Below are 22,551 nucleotides of genomic sequence, written 5' to 3'. Positions count from 1 at the left end.
TGGTCCAAGATATGGGCCCCTTGGAATGCATACCGTGGAAACATTTGTACCCCCCCCTCGTGACCAGGACAGTGATGTCTCCCCCTCCACGTGATTTCCTCTGCATTATCCTACTGCACATGTATGTAAATTTGTTTTCGCTGCACCCTCCGTATTGACCATTGTGGAACTATACCTTGTTGTCGAGTCTGTTTAATAAAAAGATTTTTTTTTTTTTTTTTTTTTTAAATGCTTAACACTACCCTCAGATAAGCCCCTGACTGCTCAACCACACTACAACACAAGAGAGTAAGGTATTATCTACTAAGGCCTCTGTTATACCTTCAGGGGTCCACTGTGCACACTATACTTTACTTTGGTATAGTATATACAGAGCCAGCTTTCTACAAGGAGATTATAAAATGTGGCTAGTATATGGCTAGGTTACGTGAAAAATGATTTACATCTCACCTCAATATCTTCTTGTCCGGGCATGAAAATGAGGAGATCACCAGGTGCACCAGACAGGTGAATTTGTAAGGCTTGCTTGACTGCTGCTTCTACATAATCCTCCTGAGGGGTCTAAAGAACAACAGTGGAACAAAGAAAACGCATGTATTTAAAACAAAATATTATGGCGAGATTTAATGGGTACGATACAAAGACGGAGGGGTCTGTGCAAAATTCCAAGCAATGCGGTCGCAATACAGTCATTCATTGGGTAAGGACTGGCTAATTAGTAAGGGATGCCCTTGGCACGCCCATACCTAATAGCGAGCCACTAACCCTATTTTGAGAGTCGCTAATAGGTTAGCGACTCACAAAATAGGGTTAGTACATTGGGCTGACCTATTTTGCGGTCGCAAAGGGGCGGAAATCCCCTTTGCGACCGCAAATAACGGTCATACATCTGGCCCCATGTCCTGTCAACGAGGTATATTACTGCTCTTTGACATCTAGTATGTTACAACTCTTCCGCCACTGAGTCTGGTTTCGGAAAGAAGACTTGGAGCTGAATGGTCAGGTTTACTTGAAAAGATGTAACTACTTTAGGGAGAAATTTGGAATTTGTTCTTAGTACCAATTTATCTAGACGGATTTAGAACACAGGTTCTTCTAGAGTGAGTGCTTGAAGTTCACTTATCCATGGGAGAGATGTTATAGCCACTAAGTATGATTCCTTCCAGGTGAGGAGCTGTATATCGCATGAATGTAGTGGTATGAAAGGAGGACCTATAAGCTTGGTGAGAACTATATTAAGATTCCAGGCTGGTGGGATGGAGGGAGAAATTACTATTTAATCCCTCCATAAAGGCTTTAATAACTGGAATCTTAAACAAAGACATGTGTTGCCTGTTTTGCATGAATGAAGCAAGTGCTTCTAAGTGTAATCTAATAGAGGTGCATGCAAGACCTGCTTATTGTAAATGGAATAAGTAGCAAATAATGTCTTGTACCGTAGGGGATAGTGGTTTGATTTGTTTTGCTGAACAATAATGCACAAATCCCGTTCATTTAGCTGCGTAACATGCCATGTGGTAGGTTTAAGAACTTGTTTTAGACTGTTCATACATTTTTGTGGAAGATTGCAGTACCCAAATTCTAAGACTTCAGGAGACTGATCGCTAGATTTAGTTGTTTGGAGTTGGGATCCGTGACCCTTCCATGTTCCAGAGTTAGAAGACGTGGCAAGATGGGCAGTTTCTCGGGTGGCAGAACTGAAAGCTGAGGCAGTGTTGTGAACTATGCTTGTCGAGCCCATTTTGGGGCTATTAGAATTAGTGTGAGGGATGTTTGCGCGAGCTTCTGAACCACATAAGGAATGAGGAGGAAAGATGTAAGCAAATATCCCTGACCAGCTGATTCATTGGGGATATCCTTTGAATTGTGGGTGTGGAAACCTGGTGGCAAAGCTTTGGCATTTTGCTTTCTGGCGTGTGGCGAAGAGGCCTATCTCCACGGCTCCCCTCCGCTGGAAGTATAATAGGAGCAGTGTTTTATTGATTTCCCACTCGTGTACCTGATGCTGCAGCCTGCTGAGCATATCTGTAAAGTCGTTGTCCAACCCTGGTAGATATTCCTCTAGGAGGTGGATGTTGTGATGTATGGCCCAGTGCCATTTGCACTCCGCTATACAAGAGATGTTTGGAGTGTGTGCCTCCTCGTTTCTGAATGTAATACATGGCGGTCATATTGTTAGTTTGGACTAGAACCACCTTGTGGTGAAGAAGTTGTTGAAAAGCTTTGAGAGCCAATTGAATCCCCAGAATGTCTAGATGATTGCTGTGGAGACATTTCTGCATTGGGGGCCACTAACAGCGCATTGTGAGATCTTGCATATGTGCGACCCCAACCGTGTAAAGATGAGTCTGTTGTAATGGTCACTTGCGGAACAAGGGCTTTGAAGGGCCAACCCTGCAAAAGACTCTTGCTGTTCCACCACCGCAGAGAGCGATGGGTCGCTGGTCCTACCAACACTAGATCTCGTACATGCCTCCCCGCCTGAGACCATTTTGATTGAAGATGTTGTAAGGGGCGCATATGCAGTCATGCATTGGGTAATATGGAGATACATGAGGACATCATACCTAAAAGGCTCATCACTGTTTGGACTGTGACATTACAATGTGGTTGAAAAAGAGGCAATGCAAGCTGGAACATTTGACCTCTTGCAGGACCGGGATAAGCTATGGCTGTGATAGAGTCTAAGGTTGTACCGAGGAACGGCTGCACTTGAAAATATTGGAGGTGGGATTTTGTAGCATTAAGTTTTAAGCCTAGCTCGTGTAGAAGGTCGATTACCTTCTTAAAGTCTTGCAAATATTGTTGACTGTTTGCACTCTTGATCAGCCAATTGTTTAAGTATAGGAACACGTGTCCTCCCCCGTGTGATGAGATGCCACTACGGCAAGACATTTTGTGAATACTTTTGGTACAGTAGTCACTCCGAATGGCAACACTTTGAATTAATAATGTTGGCCACTTACATGAAAGCGTAGGTAGCATAGATGTTCTGTACATATTGGTATGTGAAAGTGGGAATCTTTGAAGTCTATGGCGGTCAGGAAGTCTCCTTGTTGCAACAGTGGTATGACTTCTTGGGAGCATTACCATGTGGAATTGCTCTGACAGGATGTACTTGTTGAGTGGCCTGAGGTCTACTACTATAAGCCTTAAGGTGTCATCTTTCTTTGGAATGAGGAAATACAGTGAGTAAACCCTGTGTCCCTGGTGTTGCTTTGGGACCGGCTCTATGGTATTGTTTTGAAGTAGAGCTTGAACTTCCTCTTGTAGGAGTATTAGATGTTCCCTTGATATTGCTTGTGCTTGTGGAGGGATGCTGGGTGGGAGAGATGTGAATTCAAAAGAATATCCATCCTTTACTATTGAGAGGACCCACTGACACACTGGTGTTGAGTGCAGGGGTTGCCGGTGATGCAGACAGATTCACTATTTAGTGGAAGTGGTCCCCTTGGAAACGAATCAACAACCTCGACAACTCTATTGTGTTTTAAAAGATGCTCCTCGGGTGTCCTGAAGTTGGTAGGAGCTGTGTGGCTTTTGAGAAGTGGCTGTGTCTGTGAAGATGGCAGTTTTAGATGTCCCTCTGTATTGGCCCCTTCAAAAGGAACCCATGTGCACCCATGGCTTTAGCTGTGTCATTTCTGATTTTTTCCAGCTTTCTGTCTACTTGTGGGCCAAATAGGTGTTCCACGTCAAATGGCAAGTTGAATAAGTATTACTGGGCATCAGGCTTAAAACCTAATACTCTTAGCCAAGTGTGGCACCTAATGATAATTCTGGTGTTGACCTCTTTTACGCTGGTATCTGCTACACTCAAGGCACATTGGACATGACCCTTCCCCATCTCTACCAATTCTGAGCTTCTTTGTTTATATTGGTCATGAAGTCGTTGGAGAAATTCCTACATCTCATCCCACTGTGCCCTGTTATACCTGGAGAGAAGGCCTACAAAATTTGAGATCCTAAGGTGGTTCACTGCCTGCGCTGTCAAACTTTCGCCCTAGTTCCGGCGTCCGTGGCTCACACACACCAATCTTACCAGATGTGAGTCAACAACCTTACGTTACCCTACCATTTGTGAGCCTTTATCTCTGTCTCCTGACACCACTTGTTATTGTCGCTCCATTCTATTCAGATTGCATTGTGATGCTTTAGATAACTTGGGACTAACACCTTCCTTGTTGATTGTTTTCCTATGGAGGCATTTTCGTCTCAGACCTAATACATTATGTCCTGATGATGGCGACCATATTATATGGAGGGATGGAGTAATTTCTTACCTGTTACTCCAGTTCTCTTGTAGGGGTATTTCCGTGATAAGTCATAATCATGTGAATAGTCCCGCCCATGTGCGTGGACCCCAGAGCACTTCATTAGATATATCTTCTTAAGTTGTCATCTTCTGCCTTTCTTCAGGAAGGCCTGTATGGACACTTAAGAGATAAAAAGACAATAATGCAGCCTAAGGAATTAGGCTACACTAGCCATTACTTCATCTTGAAGTGAAAATGATAGCCAGTTTAACTTTAAGTTTAGTAATTTACTGAGTTTTACACATAGAAAACTCTCCATCACAAAACTCATTTTTCATGATAGAAATGAAAGGAATGGATAGATAAGCCCCCATAGGCTGCCATTATGTGTCTGCAAATGGGTACCGGGCCTTTAAGAGTCTCCAGAGACCCCCCCGGTATCCCATGAGGCACAGCCAGAGGCATTAACTTTCAGTTCTTTTTGAAGGCGTAAAGAAACAGAGCCTGCTGAGTCTTGGGGACATCTGTATCTGCCACCGGGGAGCAGGGCGGGTTGCTTATGAATATCACGGAAATACCCCTACAAGAGAACTGGAGTTACAGGTAAGAAACTACTCCTTCTCTTGTAGGGGATTTCTGTATATAGTCATAATCATGTGAATAGACTAGCAAGCCATCCCCAAAACAACTCACCAGCGGTGGCAGAACAGAGAACAACCGCACTATTGTGCAAATACATTTTGAAGTGAAGCCTGTCCAACCTGAGCATCTGCCCTAGCATCAGTATCAAGGCAGTAGTGCTTAGGAAATGTGTGGACTGACTTCCAAGTGGCAGCCTTGCAGATTTCTGAAATAGGTACATTACGAAGTAAAGCCGCAGTAGCTGCTTTACCACTAGTAGAGTGAGCCCTAGGCTTACTAATCAGAGGTTTGTTTGTTTTTTGATAACACAGCTAAATACATGAAACAATCCAGCTGGAAATGGATTGTTTAGAGGTAGCTAGACCAGTTCGAACTGAGCCATAGTTTACAAACAGTTGGTCTGTTCTACGGATATCCTTAGTCTTGTCTAAATAGAATTTCAAGACTCTCCTAACGTCAAGAGAATGCAGTGACCTCTCCGCAGGAGAAGATGGATTTTGAAAAATTTAGGTAATGTAATAGTCTGGTTTACATGAAACTCCGACGCAACTTTAGGAAGGAACTTAGGTTGCGCCCTCATAACTACCTTAAAGGAATGAAAAGACTGTATGAGGTTCTTTACAACATAAAGCCTGAAGTTTGCTAACCCTGCGGGCAGACGTAATGGCCACAAGGAAAGTCGTCTTCCAGGACAGATGCTGAAGAGAAGCCTTATGAATGGGTTCAAACGGTTCCTTCATTAGTCGTGAAAGGACTACATTCAACTCCCAGGGAGGCGAAGGACGCCTGATGGGAGGAAACACTTTCTTCAATCCTTCAAGAAAATCTCTGATGACTGGGATTTAAAAAAAGGAAGTTTGTGAAGGACATTTCCTATAAGCAGTCAAAGCTGCCAGATGAACTTTGATCGAATGCAACTGAAGGCCAGATTGCGCCAAGTGTAACAAGGAAGGATGACATCTTCCTTATAGGAGGTAGGATCGAAGTCCTTAGAAGCACATCGGATGCAAAATCTCTTCTATTTATACGCATAGGACGTGCGTGTAGATGGTCTCTTTGCCTCTTTCAGTATCTCCATACAGTCCTAAGGGAGATTCAAATATCCGTACTGTACTAGCTCAGGAGCCATGCCGCCAAATTCAACGACAAGAGGTTGGGGTGCACCATCTGTCCGCCGAACTTCGTCAGAAGGTCTGGCCTGCACGGCAGCCGGAGATGTGGCAGGAGAGACCGGTGGAGTAGGTCTGTGAACCACCACTGCCGTGGCCACTGCGCAGCAATGAGGATCATCTTGGCCCGTGATTGGGAGAGCTTGATCAGCACTGTTGGAATCAGGGGAACTGGCGGAAAAGCGTAGAGGAAGCCGCCTGACCAATTGATCCATAAGGCATTCCCCAGAGTCCCTGGTTGGTAAAACCTGGAGGCGAAGTCGCGGCATTTGGTGTTTTCTGCGGTAGCGAACAGATCGACTTCTGGAGTACCCCATCTGTCGAAAATGTCTTGCACCACTTCGTCGTTTAAGACCCATTCGTGGTTTTCGTGAATGAGTCTGCTGAGCGCGTCTGCTTGAACATTCTGAACACCTGGAAGGTGAGTTGCCGTGATGGTCAGGTTCCTGGCTAAAAGCCAGTGCAAGATGGCCTGGGCTTCCTCAGACAGCACTCGAGATCTGGAGCCCCCCTGCTTGTTGAGGCAGAACATTGTTGTCGTATTGTCCGTCTGGACAAGCAGGAAGCTCGAGTGAAAAGACGGCTGGAATGCTTTCAGCGCTAAATGGACTGCTCGAAGTTCCAGGAAGTTGATGTGGTACTTGGTTTCTTTCAGGGTCAATGCGCCCTGTATCTGTAAGTGGTTGAAATGCGCACCCCATCCGTGGAGAGAAGCATCCGTTACTATTGTTTGTGTGGGTATCTCCTTGTGGAAGGGAATCCCCCGGAGGAGATTGCGTGGAGAACACCACCATCGGATGGACTGACGAGCCTGTTGGAACAGTTGAATCCTGTCTTCCCAGTCCCCCAGTGTCTGGTCCCACTGATCCTCCAGACATTCCTGCAGGGGTCTCGTATGGAGGTATACATTCGGAGTGAAGAAGATGCATGACACCATCGAGCCCAGGAGAGACGATACTTTCCTCACCGTTGGTGCGGGCATGATCATAAGAGCTTGAGCCTTCCGAAGGATCGATAAGCGTCTCTCCTCCGAAGGACACACACTTGCTGTACGTGTGTCGATAGTAGCTCCTAGGTACTGAAGACACTGAACAGAAGTTGAGACAGACTTCGTGGAGGTTGATGTGAAGTCCCAAACTAAGTAAGAGATTGGAAGTCCGATTGAAATTCAGTTGCGCTTCCTGAAACGTAGCTGCCTTGATCAGCCAATCCTCCAGATATGGATAGACGAATATGTTGTTCCTCCACGGATGCGCAGCCACCACTGCCATGCATTTGGAAAAGGTTCGAGGTGCTGACTTCAGGCCGAAGGGCAGCACGGAGTATTGATAATGGTTGTTGCCCACTGTGAAACGCAGGAACTTGCTATGTTTCCTCGCGATGGGCACATGAAAGTATGCGTCCTGCAGACCTATTGCGCATAATCAGTCTCCCTGATGAAGTTGAGGGTAGATCTGATGCAAGGACAACATCCAAAATCTTTCTCTTCGAACACATTTGTTGGCTTGTCGTAAGTCGGAAAATGGATCTCAACTCGTTATTGTCTTTCTTGCGAACTAGAAAGAACCATGAATACAGCCCTGTTACTTTCTGATTTAGAGGAACAGGTTCTACCGCCCTTTTCTCTAGGAGGGTGTTGGCCCTCCTCCTGCAACTCGCGCAGTATGTATCTTGATCGACTTGGAGGGATTGATGGAGGAGGGCTTATAAAACGTATCGAGTATCCACTGCGAACAATATGCAGCACCCAATTGTCCGGAGTTATTTTCTACACCTCTGCCAGATGATCTTGAATACTACTCTCCCCCCCCCCCACCGGAGTGGACAACGGACGAGGGGGAAGAAACCATTCGGGGCTTCGGACCAGCAGGAGCCTTGTTCCCCTTTCCAGACTGCTGGTTAGATCCTCCTCGCTGTTGGCGTTTTTGAAACGGCTGAAAGGTGCGCTGGAACTACTGCTGTTGGTTGGACTGATGACCCTGAGACCGTTGGAACCTCTGAGAGGAATAACGCCTCTGGAAAGGAAGGAAGGTCTTACGTTGTTCTTTAGGTTTCTCCAAACCAACAGCCTTCAACGTCTCCATTTTGGTCTTCATGCGGGCCATGTCGTCGTCCGCGTGGGAACCAAAGAGTTGTGCCAGAGAACGGGATATTGGAGAATCGCTGCTGTGCCTCAGTCTTCAGCGATGTGAGACGAAACCAAGCATGATGTCGTAGAGCGATACCATGGCAATACCCGTGGGCTGCAGAAGTGAAGTGTCCGCTGTAGCGCTGATTAATTGGTTAGAGACCATTAGGCCCTCATTCACAATCTCCTGGAAGTCTTACCTCTTGTCCCTGGTTATGAGATCCACAAATTGCTGAAGGGACTCCCACAATGATCTATCGTAACGGCCAAGCAAGGCCGTAGAGCTGGCCGCCTTCATGGAAGTCGCCGCGGTGTTACAAGCCTTTCTGCCCACTGAATCCAGCTTACGGCTCTCTTTATCCAGTGGCACCGTGGAAGTCTGAGCCGTAGCATGCTGTTTCCGTGCAGCCACCACTATCACAGAGTCCGGAGTGGGGTCCAGCCGAAGGAAGGCAGGATCCAAATCAGGCGGACGATACTTCTTCTGCAACCTCGAGGGTGCAGACTTTATAGAAGATGGCGTTAGGAACAGTTCCATAGCTGGTTCCTCCAGACCCGGCACGAACGGACGCAATGTCTGTCTCTTCTGCAGAGTCTCAAATATCACAGAGGTCGGCTGCACAGGGGTAGACCAGGGAATGCTGAGTTTCGCAGCCCCTCTGACAAGAACCTCCTGGAAGGTAGAAATGTCATCAACCGGTGACACCCTTTGCGGGAGAGAGTCCGCGAGAGAAGGAGAGTACCTCCCTGTACTCGTGGAAGATGTATCCCTTGTATGCCGGGACCGAGACCTCTCATAATGGCGACAACGTGATCTTGTGGAAGACCGGTGGCGTCTATGTGACCGATGTCTCGACCAAGACCGTGTTCTTGGCCGCCAAGGTTACACAGGGCACGTGAGCAGAGGAGCCACGGGACCAGGCTGAGGCTGAGGAGGAGGCGGTGGAATCGCTGGAGGAAGCGGAGGAGGCGGAGGTGGACTCGGTGTTGGCTGTGGTATTCCTGGTGGGACCACCGGTGGAAGCGGAGCAGGAGGCGACCTAGTTGGTGAGTAGGTACGTGAATACACCGAACTGGGAGACAAGACCAACCTCCTTCGTTTACGAGCGGGCCGTGAGGAAGGGACCCTGGATAATCTTCATCAGTCCCCCTCGACGTCGATCCACTGCTCAACGTCGAACGTCGTCCAGACGGGAAGTCCCTGTCCCTGTCGACGACGATAGGCTCACCACTGAGCGAGGCCCGGAACGACACCTCGATGTCGAATGCCGGTATCGACGCCGACCTTCACCTTGATTCTCTCCTTGACGTCGACTTTCTTGTAGACGATAGCCTCTTCGACGTCGATCTTTGCGTTGATGTCAATGGTGATCGGCGACAACGCTTCGGCAGCAACCGCTGCTTGTGAGACCCAGATCGACACCGATGATGTCTCGACGAAGATGTTTATTCTTCTCCTCGACGTTGAACGTCTACGTTGCTTCGACCCAGGGCCCTGGGTTGACGGAGAGCATGTCGTAGTCATACCTGCTCTCGACGTCGTCTCCGTCCTCGACATCGACCGGGACATCGACCGGACCGGGAACGGCGGCGTTTTTCTGCAATTTTCCCACTGGGGACCCCCCCCAGAGGTCGAAGCATGGGACTTGGTAGAGGACTTACCTTCTACTTTCCAAGAGGCTGAAGAAGCTACCTTCTGTCTCCTCTGCTCCATGCCTTGGAGACGAATCTTCTCCCTATCACGCAGGGTGCACCTGGAAAAGGTCTTGCAAATGGCACAGGTGTCAGGAACATGGGACACAGGCAAACACAGGATAGAAACTCTGTGAGAATCTGACTTGGCCTTCTTCCAACCGCATTCAGGGCACTTGTCAAATAGAGATGGCATTTTGACAAGAAAACAGCAGAAATACTGCCAAAAAACTACAGGAGTAGTTAGCTAAAGGCCAAAGACGTCGAGTGAAATTGCTAAAGCCCAGAAATAATCATACATTTTTATGAAATACCAAAAAAGGTAGAGCTCAATGCTCCAGGGTCCTGCTAGCAGGAGCCGGAAAAAAAACCTAAAAGGTAATGTCTCTGGCTGTGCCTCTGGAGACTCTTAAAGGCACGGTACCCATTTGCAGACACATAACGGCAGCCTATGGGGGTTTCTCTATCCATTCCTTTCATCTCTATCATGAAAAAGGAGTTTTGTGAAGGAGAGTTTTCTGTGTGTAAAACTCAGTAAATTACTAAACTTAAAGTTAAACTGGCTATCTTTTTCACTTCAAGATGAAGTATTGGCCACTGTAGCCTAGTTCCTTAGGCTGCATTATTGTCTTTTTATCTCAAGTGTCCATACAGGCCTTCCTGAAGAAAGGCAGAAGATGACAACTTAAGAAGATATATCTAATGAACTGCTCCGGGGTCCACGCACATGGGTGGGACTATTCACATGATTATGACTATACACAAAAATACCCTACAAGAGAATTAAACGTTGTTGACAATAGTAACATTGACTTTTACTATAGTTATGTATAGGACCATTGGTATTGTATGACATATGAGATATGACTATTTTGCTTTCATTGTAGTCACATGAAGATTGTCTGGGCCTAGAAGTTTGTTACTTCCCTTTTTGGGCAGCGTTTCCCACTGCATTAGTGCTTTATAACTTTTAATAACTACATTTAAATTTCCATTTGGAAAATTGACAGATTTCATTATATTGCTATGTAATATGGTTTATGGCATCTCACAGTAAGGGACCCTTGTTCCTTTAAAACAAACTTACCTGCAGCATCCTATTTTTTGCTTTCCTTGTCAGTAGGAGGAGCACCCCCAGTACCTTGTGAGTTGCCCCTTATTCTGGCTGTGGCAACGACATGAGAATCGGGTGGAACATGCCCTTTGATCTAAAAGGGTTCAGTTGGTGATGGTTTGCATTTTGTGAGAAGTTGGCCTGGTATATGCTGGTCACTATTTAAAGTGGCCACCTTGCACCAGTACAACTCGACTCTTATGGTAGATAGGTTTAAGACAACCTTTTAAAGAAAGCTATCCTAGTGGTAGCTGTGGAGAGCAGCCTTCAGGCTAAGTCTTTAGAGGAATGTAAAGCAGCTTGTTTTACCTTATAATCTCCTGAATCCCTAAATGAAAGGACACAACACAGGTATATATATAAAATATATATGTATTTATTTCCAACACACTCTACTAATCTCTTTATGATTAGAAGTCAAGGACATATTGCAAAAATCAACAGTTCACAACAATTTAAGCACATATATGGCTGGGGCCCTAGGGGCGTACCAGACCATATACTAAAAAAGAGACTTAGGAAGATCGACTTGCGAGGGGACAAGGCCTAGGGCCTGTAGAAGCACTGGGGCCTCACTAATCCACCCACGGCAGGTAAGTAAAGGACCCACGGGAGACACATGCAGTGTTACAACACAGCCACGGATCCCAATAGACTTCAATGGAGCAAGTCGAGGTTGGAAGTTTAAAGTTTTAGGATACTTCGGGAGAGTCTACAAGTAAGTCACTTACAGGGTAAGTAGTTCTAGAGCCAACACCCACAGGAGCACTGTAGTGCTGGAGTTACCTCATCCAGGGAAGCCGGGTGCATAGGCGTCTTTTGGTGTCGGGTCGCGGCGTCATTTTCAATGGGAGCCAAAGAAGACTTGCTGCTTGTGAAGACAGGAGAAGTGTCCGGTGGAATCCAAGGCTGGATTCAGAAGAAAGAAGACCTTGAAAGCAGAGGAGACAGTGTTCAAAGTCACTTGCCAGTGACCCGGGGCCAGGAAGCTGGATGCCCACAGTAGTCGGTGATTTCAGGTGATCACAGGTGTCTTGACTCTTCAGCCACGAGGTCCAGGAGGCGTCGACGACGACCAGGAGCTGGATTCGGCGTGTCCCACGAAATCTGCAGCTTACTGAGGTGTCGGCAACCGGATTGGAGCCAACAAGCCTTGGCAACAGCAAGTCTCGTGGAAAGTGAAGAAAGTCAGCGGTGCAGACCAGCAAGGTCTGAGGGACTCACCCTGCGAGGGTAAGTCAGGGTCTGCAGCTTACTGAGGTGTCGGCAACCGGATTGGAGCCAACAAGCCTTGGCAACAGCAAGTCTCGTGGAAAGTGAAGAAAGTCAGCGGTGCAGACAAGCAAGGTCTGAGGGACTCACCCTGCGAGGGTAAGTCAGGGCAGGCCTGGAGCAACCAGGGGAGCCCTTTGGTTCTGTAGAAAAGTCTTCTGGGGACCCACAAGCCAGCCGGCAAGGGATCGCAAAGACGCCTCGGGAGGATTCACTCACCAGGAGCCCACGGTCACTCGGGACGAGGTAGGCCTCTGATCTTCAGAGGAAATCCTGCTGGAGGCTTGGACCACACGTGGTCCAAAGCACAAGTTCGTAGAACGTCGTGAAGGGGTTGCACTCGACAATAGTGCACGGTACCCGGGTATTGCTGTTCCTCGTCACTCGTGGGGTCCACATGCCTCAGCTTCGCTGGGGAATCACCATGGTCGTAGAGAGGTCAGGAAATACACTTCCGGGGCTGCAGGGACTTCGGACTCCGGCGGGAGCGGGAAAGTTTGCAACTGTTGATGCAAAGTTTTGGTGCCTGCCAAGCAGGGGAGTCACTCCTTGACTCCAAGGGAGATTCTTCAGTCTTCCAAAGGTAGTGGAACGTCAGTCCAGGATTCTTCTTCAGAGCGTCGTCCAGGGATATCTAGTTTGCAATGGCAAGAGTTCCCTAACTTATACTACAAGGAAGGAAGGGACTAGCTCTATGACCACTCCTATGGGAGGGTCAGGGGAGTGGGTGGCTACACCCACTTCCCTTTGTCCAGTTTCACGCCAGAGCAGGGGCTGGTAGCCCCTGAACCGGTTTGAGCTGGCATATGCACAGAGGAGCCTACTGCTCCCCCAGTGCAGGAATTCAAAGCACTCTAGGATTGCACCCACCCAGCCCCAATACACTAAATCCTGTCTGGAAGGTGGTTACACCTCCTTCTGACAGGATGCCTATTGTTGGGCCTCCTCCACTGCGAGTTTCGGTCAGCAGCAGGAGGGCAGCTCAGTGTCTGTGCTGGTGGCATCCATTTTGTGATGCCAGGGTTCTTCAGGATTCTACCGTGTTTCCACAGTGGGTACATGTCTATCCCACTAGAAGGGTGGGATCATACTCCCACACCAGTTACTGGTGTGGGGGTATGATTCCAAAGCGTTTGACACCAAACACGACATGTTTTGATGCAGCCATCCCAAAGATAGCATTTACCGCTAGGTTATAATGCACTTAAGAGTATATGGTTTAACCGCATCCACAAACAGCTACAGAGAATAGACTCGGAGAGCTGCAGAGGGGCCCTGCTCAGGCAGAGGCACCCCCTCACATGGACACCAAGCACCCTGCCCTTAGGGGTGACTGATAGGTTTATATGTGTTTATATGTGTGTGTAAGGTGAGATATAGGGAACCTATACCTCAGTGAGGAGTGCTAACACTACCTCACCCAGGCTGCAGTAGCAGGCCTGTGGTGTCAGATTCAGTCTGCTTCCCAGGGGTGGCATAATACATGCTTCAGCCCCTGGTAGGCCTGTGAAGTACCTATGCCCTTGGTACCTAATGTACCATATACTAAGGGTGCATAAGGTACCACAGTATCCAATCACTAGTGCATCTAATATGCACTCCAAGTTGTTTAGAGAGAACAGAGAGACTGGGGCCCTGATTATCAGGGACCCAGCCAGACTATAGCCAGAAACCAGTGCTAACATCAGAAAAATAGTGGGGGCAAAATAAGTGCAGATCCTTGTAGGAACCCGGGGTCACCAGGCCCTATAGGCGGTAGCGTGGCGCGAGCCGGTCGGGCAACCAGAGGGCTATGTGTTAAGCAACCATACACCACACGCTTCTCATGGACTAGGAACACACACAATAAGGGACGCCACACCGTTCAATTATGCAAATACTTCAAGTTTATCCACGTTTAGTTGGTCAGATGCAGTTCAGGAAATAACAAGGTAATACATGAATTATAATACCATCATGACATTACATTCGACACTCTGGGTGATACTTATGCAGTGCCTAACCTTGTTCTAGCGCTGTGCGCGCTTACGTAAAGTCTTTCCCTGAACGGGCCGTCTAACTAGGCATGATACTTGAACGGGGACACATTGGGCTCACTAACATGGCGCCTGTGGAACTGAGCGCTCCTCGTAATCAATGGCCCCTAATCCTGTGAAGTAAAGCATATGAAAAAGCGCTACGCGCAACCATTTGTAGGTAATTACAGTCGAGCAGAGCATATAATACAATACGTTACTCGTGATCCTGGTGTAGAATTTCCTTCGTGCAGAACATAAAACACAATGCGCTACGCGCATCCCTTAGCATGTAATTACTGCCGAGTAGAGCATATAACACAAGGCGCTACTCGCATTTCCTGGCAAAACAATTACTATCGAGTAGAGCATGGAACACAGTGCGCTACTCGCATCTCCTGGCAAACAACTTCGTTCGAGTAGAGCATGTAACACAAGGCGCTACTCGCATTTCCTTTTAAGGTAATCACTATCGAGTAGAGCATATAACACAAGGCACTACTCGCGATCACGGGCATGTGAATACTTTCGAGCGGAACATGTCATACAGTGCGCTACTCGCATCCCTTGTCACTCCAGCGGGGGAAGCAGGGGCGGTAGCGGGAAGCGCCACACGAGGGTAATGTTAGTCAGTTCCTTTAGGCGGCTTCCAGCGGGGAGACTGACAGGACTTGCGGAGCGGGTCCCTATGCTCCGGTGCAGTTCACTAAGCACCGCTCTCAGTCTTACAGAAGGGGGGACACGGACAGGATCCCTCGGCGGGGTCTCTCCGTCGCGCAGGCAGGGGAGGGGATTCCCACGGAGGGGATGACCCGGGCCAAGTGCGGTGCGGTTTCCGGACCAGCAGGGGGCGCACCAGGGGGGATCTCGGCCTCCGGGCTTACCTCCGTCTCGGCGTCAGCAGGCGTCCGTCCTCACGACGTTGGGGGAACTCGGCCCCGACCTTGCGCACCTCCTCACTCGGCTGCGACGGCAGCGACGGGGCCCCGGGCTTCTCCTGGGCCTCGCGACACAGCAGGGCACTCCTCCAGGCCTCCAGGCCGCAGCGGTGAGCGCGCTGGCTTCGTCGTCGCAGGGGGGGGCTCAAATTAAGGATGGGGTAAAGTGCTCAGCGGAGCACGCTGCCGGGGGTCCCAGACCAGGGTAGGAAGCGCGGGGGTCACAGCGCTAGTACCTGGTCGATCCCCGGTGTCTTGGCAATCGGCTTAGTATTTTGTTCACTAGAGTAGCTTGGACACGCAGTCTCAGCTCTGGCATTCAAGGCTTACAGCTCGCTCTTGTCATGCAGTTTCAGTTCTTGAAGTTAGATTTCAGTTCTCAGTTGACAGATGAAGTCTTGTGGCGCAGATGTATCTGGCGCCCTTAAGGGGTTCTGTTACAGGGGTAGGGATGGAGAGGGAGACTAGATCCTTCCTAGTCAGGTTGGCAGAGAGTCTCTGGGTCCTCCTACTACTGGGCAAGATCAGTGGGATTCACAGGGCACCTCACTCACTTAAGAGGCAGTACCTAAATCCTGTCACTCTCAGAGGCATAAGTCCCTGGCTAGGCCCTACCGCCTACACTCCTGGTGGATTCTTCCAGCTCTGCTTCACCCCAGTGGCCAACTCACCACACAAGTTTCCCTCCCACTCTTAAGTAGCCCTAGGTGACCTCTAGCCAAGGCGGCAAAAGTAAAACCCCACCTCCCTTCTAGAAGGTTCCAGCTTCTTCCAGGAGCTTCCCCACTCTAACTATGGGACAAAAAGGCGGGCTGGTGTCGCAACATTGTTGTGGGTCCCAGCCAGCTCCTGGCAGCTAGGGTGCTACTATCAAAAACGACCACCCTGCAGTAGCAGGGGTCTGGGGCAGCCATCTTGGGAGAAGGGAGCACCTGCACCTTAACACTGCCTGGCAATGAAAAGGCGCCCGGAGACCTAGTCCAACATAAAAATGAGGGTGGAAAAAATGAGGCACGATACAAAAATAGAAGGGGAGACCACCCTAGGGCTGACAGGTCCAACAATCCTACTCTCCTACACCCCCCCCCCCCCAAAACGAAGGGACACTAAACTAACCTTGACCAGTTGAGTCTTCGTGTTCTAAGTGGAAATACCTTGAGAGTCCATCTGCATTGGCATGTTGGGTCCCAGGTCTATGCGCCACTGTATAGTCCATCCCCTGTAGGGAAATGGACCACCTTAAAAGATTTGGGTTTTCACCTTTCATCTGTTTGAACCATAGGAGGGGCTTGTGGTCAGTCTGAACTATGAAGTGAGTGCCAAACAAGTATGGCCTCAACTTCTTCAGGGCCCACACCACAGCAAAGGCCTCCCTCTCTATAGCTGACCAACGTTTCTCTCGAGGGGTCAGCCTTCTGCTAATAAAAGCTACTGGCTGGTCTTGACCTTCATCATTCAGTTGAGACAGTACAGCTCCCACACCCAGCTCAGAAGCATCTGTTTGGACAATGAACTTTTTGGTGTAGTCTGAACTCTGTAAGATGGGGGCAGTGCACATGGCCTGCTTTAAGTCTTCAAATGCCTTCTGAAAGCTAGCTGTCCACTGAACCTTTTTTGGCATTTTCTTTGAGGTAAGATCATTTAAGGGGGTCACTGTAGATCCATATCCCTTAACAAACCTCCTATAGTACCCAGTCAGGCCTAAGAATGCTCTCACCTGTGTCTGGGTGGTTGGAGCAACCCATTCCATGATGGTTTGGATTTTGCTCTGTAAAGGCTGAACCTGGCCTCCACCTACAAGGTGGCCCAGGTACACAACCTGACTCTGCCCTATCTGGCACTTAGTGGCCTTGATAGTGAGGCCTGCTTTTTGCAGGGCCTCCAAAACATTTCTGATGTGGACCAGGTGATCCTGCCAGTAGGAACTAAAGACAGCAATATCATCAAGATAAGCTGAGCAATAAGTTTCCATCCCTGTCAGAACTTTGTTCACCAACCTCTGAAAAGTGGCAGGTGCATCCTTCAAACCAAAGGGCATCACCACAAAGTGGTAGTGCCCACCAGGGGTTGAAAATGCTGTTTTGGCTTTGGCATCCTCAGCTAACCTGCTCTGCCAGTAGCCAGCTCTTCGGTCAAATGAACTCAGATACTTGGCTGAGGCCAAAGTATCAATCAGTTCATCTGCCCTTGGAATTGGATAGGCATCAGTCTTGGTGACTGCATTGAGGCCTCTGTAGTCTACACAAAACCTCATTTCTTTCTTACCACTCTGGGTATGAGGTTTGGGTACTAGGACTACTGGACTAGCCCAAGGGTTATCTGAAGGCTCAATCACACCTAGCTCCAACATTTTCTGGACTTCAGTCCTGATACAGTCCCTGACATGGTCAGGTTGCCTGTAGATTTTGCTCTTGACAGGCAGACTGTCTCCAGTGTCCACCTCATGGGTGCACCAGGAAGTCTGACTAGGGGTCTGGCCAAACATATGTCTAAACTGTTGCAAAACTGGTCTGCCCTCGGTTTGCTGATGATCAGTGAGGCTGCTTGCCAAAGCAACACCATCTACTGACCCATCATCAGGGTTCTGTGACAGCAGGTCAGGGAGAGGGTCACTCTTCTCCTCCTGTTCCTCATCAGTTGCCATGAGCAAGCCCATGTCAGCCCTGTAAACATATGGTTTCAATCTGTTGACATGGAGCACCCTAAGGGGGTTCCGGGGAGTTCAAAGATTCACCAGCTAGGTGACTTCTCCCTTTTGCTCAACAATTGTATGGGGGCCATTCCACTTGTCCTGGAGAGCTGCTGGGGCCACAGGCTCCAACACCCACACTTTCTGTCCTGGCTAGTACACAATCAGCACAGCCTTTTGGTCAAGCCAAGTTTTTTGTAGTTCTTGGCTGGCCTCCAGGTTTTTAGTTGCCTTCTTCATGTATTCGGCCATCCTGGAGCAGAGACCAAGTACATAGTCCATCACATCCGGTTTGGGAGGTTTGAGAGGTAACTCTCAGCCCTCCTTCACCAAACATAATCTTACAGGATTCCCAAACAGAAGTTCAAATGGGCTGTAACCAACCCCCTTCTGTGGAACCTCTCTGTATGCAAGCAGAAGGCAGGGAAGTAAAAGGTCCCATTTTCGCCTAAGCTTTTCTGGGAGGCCTTTAATCATTCCCTTTAGGGTTTTGTTGAAACGTTCAACTAACCCATTGCATTGTGATTGATAGGGAGTAGTGAATTTATAAGTTACACCACACTCCTTCCACATTGCTTTTAGATATCCTGACATGAAGTTGGTACCTCTGTCAGATATGACCTCCTATGGAAAACCCACTCTGGAGAAAACTCCAATGAGGGTTCTTGCCACCACAGGGGAATTGCTTCTGGGTACCTGGTGGCATGATCCACTACCACCAGGATAAACCTGTGCCCAGATGCTGTTGGAGGGTCAAGGGGACCAACAATGTCAATCCCGACCCTTTCAAAGGGTACCCCCACCACAGGTAGTGGTATCAGGGGGGCCTTTGTTGTGCCACCTGACTTGCCACTGGCTTGGCAGGTGACACAGGAGCGACAAAACTCCTTGGTGTCCTCTGACGTGTGGTCCAAGTGACCTGCTAAAGGGATATCATGTGCTAGGGTCAAGAGGAACCCCCTAAACTTCTGAGGTATTACCAACCTCCTGGTGGCTCCAAGGGTTGGATCTCTAGCCTCAGAATAGAGGAGTCCCTCATCCCAATAAACGTTATGGGACCCACTAGCACTCCCAGCAGCCTCAGCAGTAGCCTGCTGTCTGAGGGGTTCAAGAGAGGGGCAGCACTGTTGCTCCTTACTCAGATCTTCCCTAGAAGGTCCACCTGCCCCCAAGAACTCAACCTGATCAGGCTCAAGCCCCTCTGGTGCAGTTCCTTCTTCAGGATCTGCTTCTCCTCTCTCAGGAGGGGAATCTGAGATCTGAGACAGAGGGGAAGGCACAGCCTTAACCCTACTGCTCCTCTTCTTGGGTAGCACCTGGTCCATAGTATCAGGATCCAGAGCTGGTTCAGTTTGATGCATTTTGGCCTGTGACCTGGTCACAGCAAATACCTCTGCAGGTATGCCCAACATCTCAGCATGAGTCCATAACTCTACTTCAGACCAGGCTGAAGTCTCTAGATCATTGCCCAATAGACATTCGACTGGGAGGTCTGCACTGACTACTACTTTCCTGAGTCCAGTTACCCCTCCCCAGGAGAAATTCACAACTGCCAGACTATGGTTGGTCCGGACATTGCTTGCATTGGTAACCTTGTACATTTCACCCAGGATGATCTGCCCAGGGCTCACAAGATCCTCGGCCACCATGGTGACACTAGCACCTGTGTCCCTGAATGCCAAAGCCTGTTAGCCATTTATTACAGGCTGTTTTTATTTGCCCAGAGTACTGGGGCTGACTAGGAAGGACATATCAATGTCTCCATCACAAATCAGCAATGCCCGAGTGGGTACTCTGACTAGGCCAGAGTCCACTTCAGAACCCAGGGTCACCCTACTACACCCTTATTCTGATTACCACCTCCATCAGTAGCTGTACAAGGGGGAACAGTTGCCTTAGGGACAGGAGTGGTGGTGGTGGTTTGGTCTCTGGACTTGCTACAGTAAGAAGTCCAGTGCCCTTTCTGTTTACAGAATTTGCACCAGGGCTTCTTTTGGCCTTTCCCTTTGTTAGACTGTGAATCCCCACCAGATGCAGATTTTTGGGGCCCTTGTTAAGACTTCTGGTCTTTTGACTTATCCCCACCTTTCTCAGAGGCTTAGGATCCTGCTCCTTAGTGTCACCCTCTTGGTTCTGGGTTTTCTGCCTCACCCAGGTTCTGACCCATTTGTCTGCCTTCTTTCCCAATTCTTGGGGAGAGGTCAGATCAGAGTCCACCAGGTACTGATGCAACAACTGGCTTTGGCAATTATTAAGGATCTGTTCTCTCATCATAAGATTATACAATCCCTTAAAATCAGTAACTCTACTACCAACCAGCCAACCCTCCAGAGCCTTGGTTGCACAATCAACAAAGTCACTCCAGTCCTGATTCTGTGCTTTCTGGGTGTCTCTGAACTTCAACCTGTACTGTTCAGTGGTTAAGCCAAACCCATCTATTAATGCACTCTTCAGGACTTCATAATCATCAGCATCCTATTCTCTAACATTGAGGAGCTTGTTTCTGCCTTTATCTGAAAAGGAGAGCCACAAGATTGCTGCCCACTGTTTCTGGGGGACCTGTTGTACTCTACAGGACCTGTCCATAGCAGTTATCCATTTGTGGATATCATGCCTACTCTGGTAGGGAGGAACAACCTTGGACAGGTTCCTATGGTCTGGAATGTATTCTCTGACTCTAGGGACACTGTTGCTGCCACCAGGGGGTTCCAACCCCTCTTTTCTAGAAGCTCTCTGGAGCTCAAAGGCTTCTCTGTCGAATGCCAACTGCTTGGCCTAGAGGGCAACTCTTGCTTCCTCATACTGCAGCAGTTTGCACATTCTTTCAGAGGCGGTCTCTCTTCTATTAAACTATGAGTTCCTCTGCCGGACAGATTCTCTGCCAGAGTGATAGGAGTGGTCAGATTCCCTTAAAGGGGACCTAGGCCTCTCTTCCACTGTCAGCTCTCTTAGGAAGAATTCCTCTGTCCTTTTCAGACCCTTGTGGGTCTGGCCCTTCAACCACAGAGTCCAGGTCATCTTGATTTTCATCATCTGACCCAGAGGCTATAGCTGACCCACCGCCTGATTCAGACCCCTTAGCTCCTAGAGCTAATCTAAGATCATCTGCAGGTGAAGTGTGGAGAGACTCTGTCCTATCCTCAGGTGCCTTGCAGGACACATGGCTTTCAAGTCAAAGAAAGTCATGTCCTTATACTGAGGCTGGGTGCACCTACTGGTTCCAACCCTTAAGGACATTCAAGTGTTGCGCAGTGTTGTGCTACCTACACTAGTTTTTGGCCTACTGATCCTAGCTTGAGCAGTAGAAAGGGTGTGCTATCCCTTGACACACAGTTCTAAGTTCAGTAGAACTTATTAATACTAAGCTTGACTTTATAACCTTTAGTGGTTTTCAGTTGGTAATTCAAATAGAGATTTTCTGGTAAAACAATGGCAAGCTGTAATCCCACACGCTGCCCACCAATGTGAGAAGTTGGCCTGGTATATGTTGGTCACTAGTTAAAGTGGCCACCTTGCACCAGTACAATTCGACTCTTATGGTAGATAGGTTTAAGACAACCTTTTAAAGAAAGCTATCCTAGTGGTAGCTGTGGAGAGCAGCCTTCAGGCTAAGTCTTTAGAGGAATGTAAAGCAGCTTGTTTTACCTTATAATCTCATGAATCACTAAATGAAAGGACATTCACAGGTATATATATAAAATATATATGTATTTATTTCTAACACACTCTACTAATCTCTTTATGAGATTAGAAGTCAAGGACATATGCAAAAATCAACAGATCACAACAAGTTAAGCACATACATGGCTGGGGCCCTAGGGGCGTACCAGACCATATACTAAAAAAGAGACTTAGGAAGATCGACTTGCGAGGGGACAAGGCATAGGGCCTGTAGAAGCGCTGGGGCCTCACTAATCCACCCAAGGCAGGTAAGTAAAGGACCCACGGAAGAAGCATGCAGTGTGAGAACACAGCCGCGGATCCCAATAGACTTCAATGGAGCAAGTCGCGGTTGGAATTTTAAAGTTTTAGGATACTTCGGGAGAGTCTACAAGCAAGTCACTTACAGGGTAAGTAGTTCTAGAGCCAATACCCACAGGAGCACCGTAGTACTGGAGTTACCTCACCCAGGGAAGCCGGGTGCATAGGCGTCTTTTGGAGTCGGGTCGCGGGGTCATTTTCAATGGGAGCCAAAGAAGACTTGCTGCTTGTGAAGACAGGAGAAGTGTCCGGTGGAATCCAAGGCTGGATTCAGAAGAAAGAAGACCTGAAAGCAGAGGAGACAGTGTTCAAAGTCACTTGCCAGTGACCGGGGGCCAGGAAGCTGGATGTACACAGTAGTCGGGTGATTTCAGGTGATCACGGGTGTCTTGACTCTTCAGCCACGAGGTCCAGGAGGCGTCGACGACGACCAGGAGCTGGATTCGGCGTGTCCCACTAAGTCTGCAGCTTACTGAGGTGTCGGCAACCGGATTGGAGCCAACAAGCCTTGGCAACAGCAAGTCTCGTGGAAAGTGAAGAAAGTCAGCGGTGCAGACCAGCAAGGCCTGAGGGACTCACCCAGCGAGGACAAGCCAGGGCAGGCCTGGAGCAACCAGGGGAGCCCTTTGGTCCTGTAGAAAAGTCTTCTGGGGAC

General features: G+C 48.6%; 1 protein-coding gene across 7 annotated transcripts in view; it reads right to left on the bottom strand.

Annotated features, from left to right (window-relative positions):
- Nucleotides 1-22,551, bottom strand: part of DHX38 (DEAH-box helicase 38) — a 1,013,803-nt gene that overhangs the window by 424,346 nt on the left and 566,906 nt on the right. For all 7 annotated transcript variants that reach the window (XR_014972206.1, XM_085638518.1, XM_085638522.1 and 4 more), the window contains exon 16: nucleotides 451-561. Coding sequence is in view for 6 of the 7 variants with exons in the window: in XM_085638518.1 (XP_085494644.1) it covers nucleotides 451-561 (111 nt within the window). In the remaining variant the exon portion in view is untranslated. The remainder of the gene's footprint in view (nucleotides 1-450; nucleotides 562-22,551) is intronic.

Source organism: Triturus cristatus, chromosome 12, assembly GCF_964204655.1.
Source record: "Triturus cristatus chromosome 12, aTriCri1.1, whole genome shotgun sequence".
In the NCBI taxonomy this organism is placed as follows: Eukaryota; Metazoa; Chordata; class Amphibia; order Caudata; family Salamandridae; genus Triturus; species Triturus cristatus.
The sequence above is the reverse complement of the archived record's forward strand: the minus strand, read 5'-3'. Positions and strand labels throughout refer to the sequence as shown.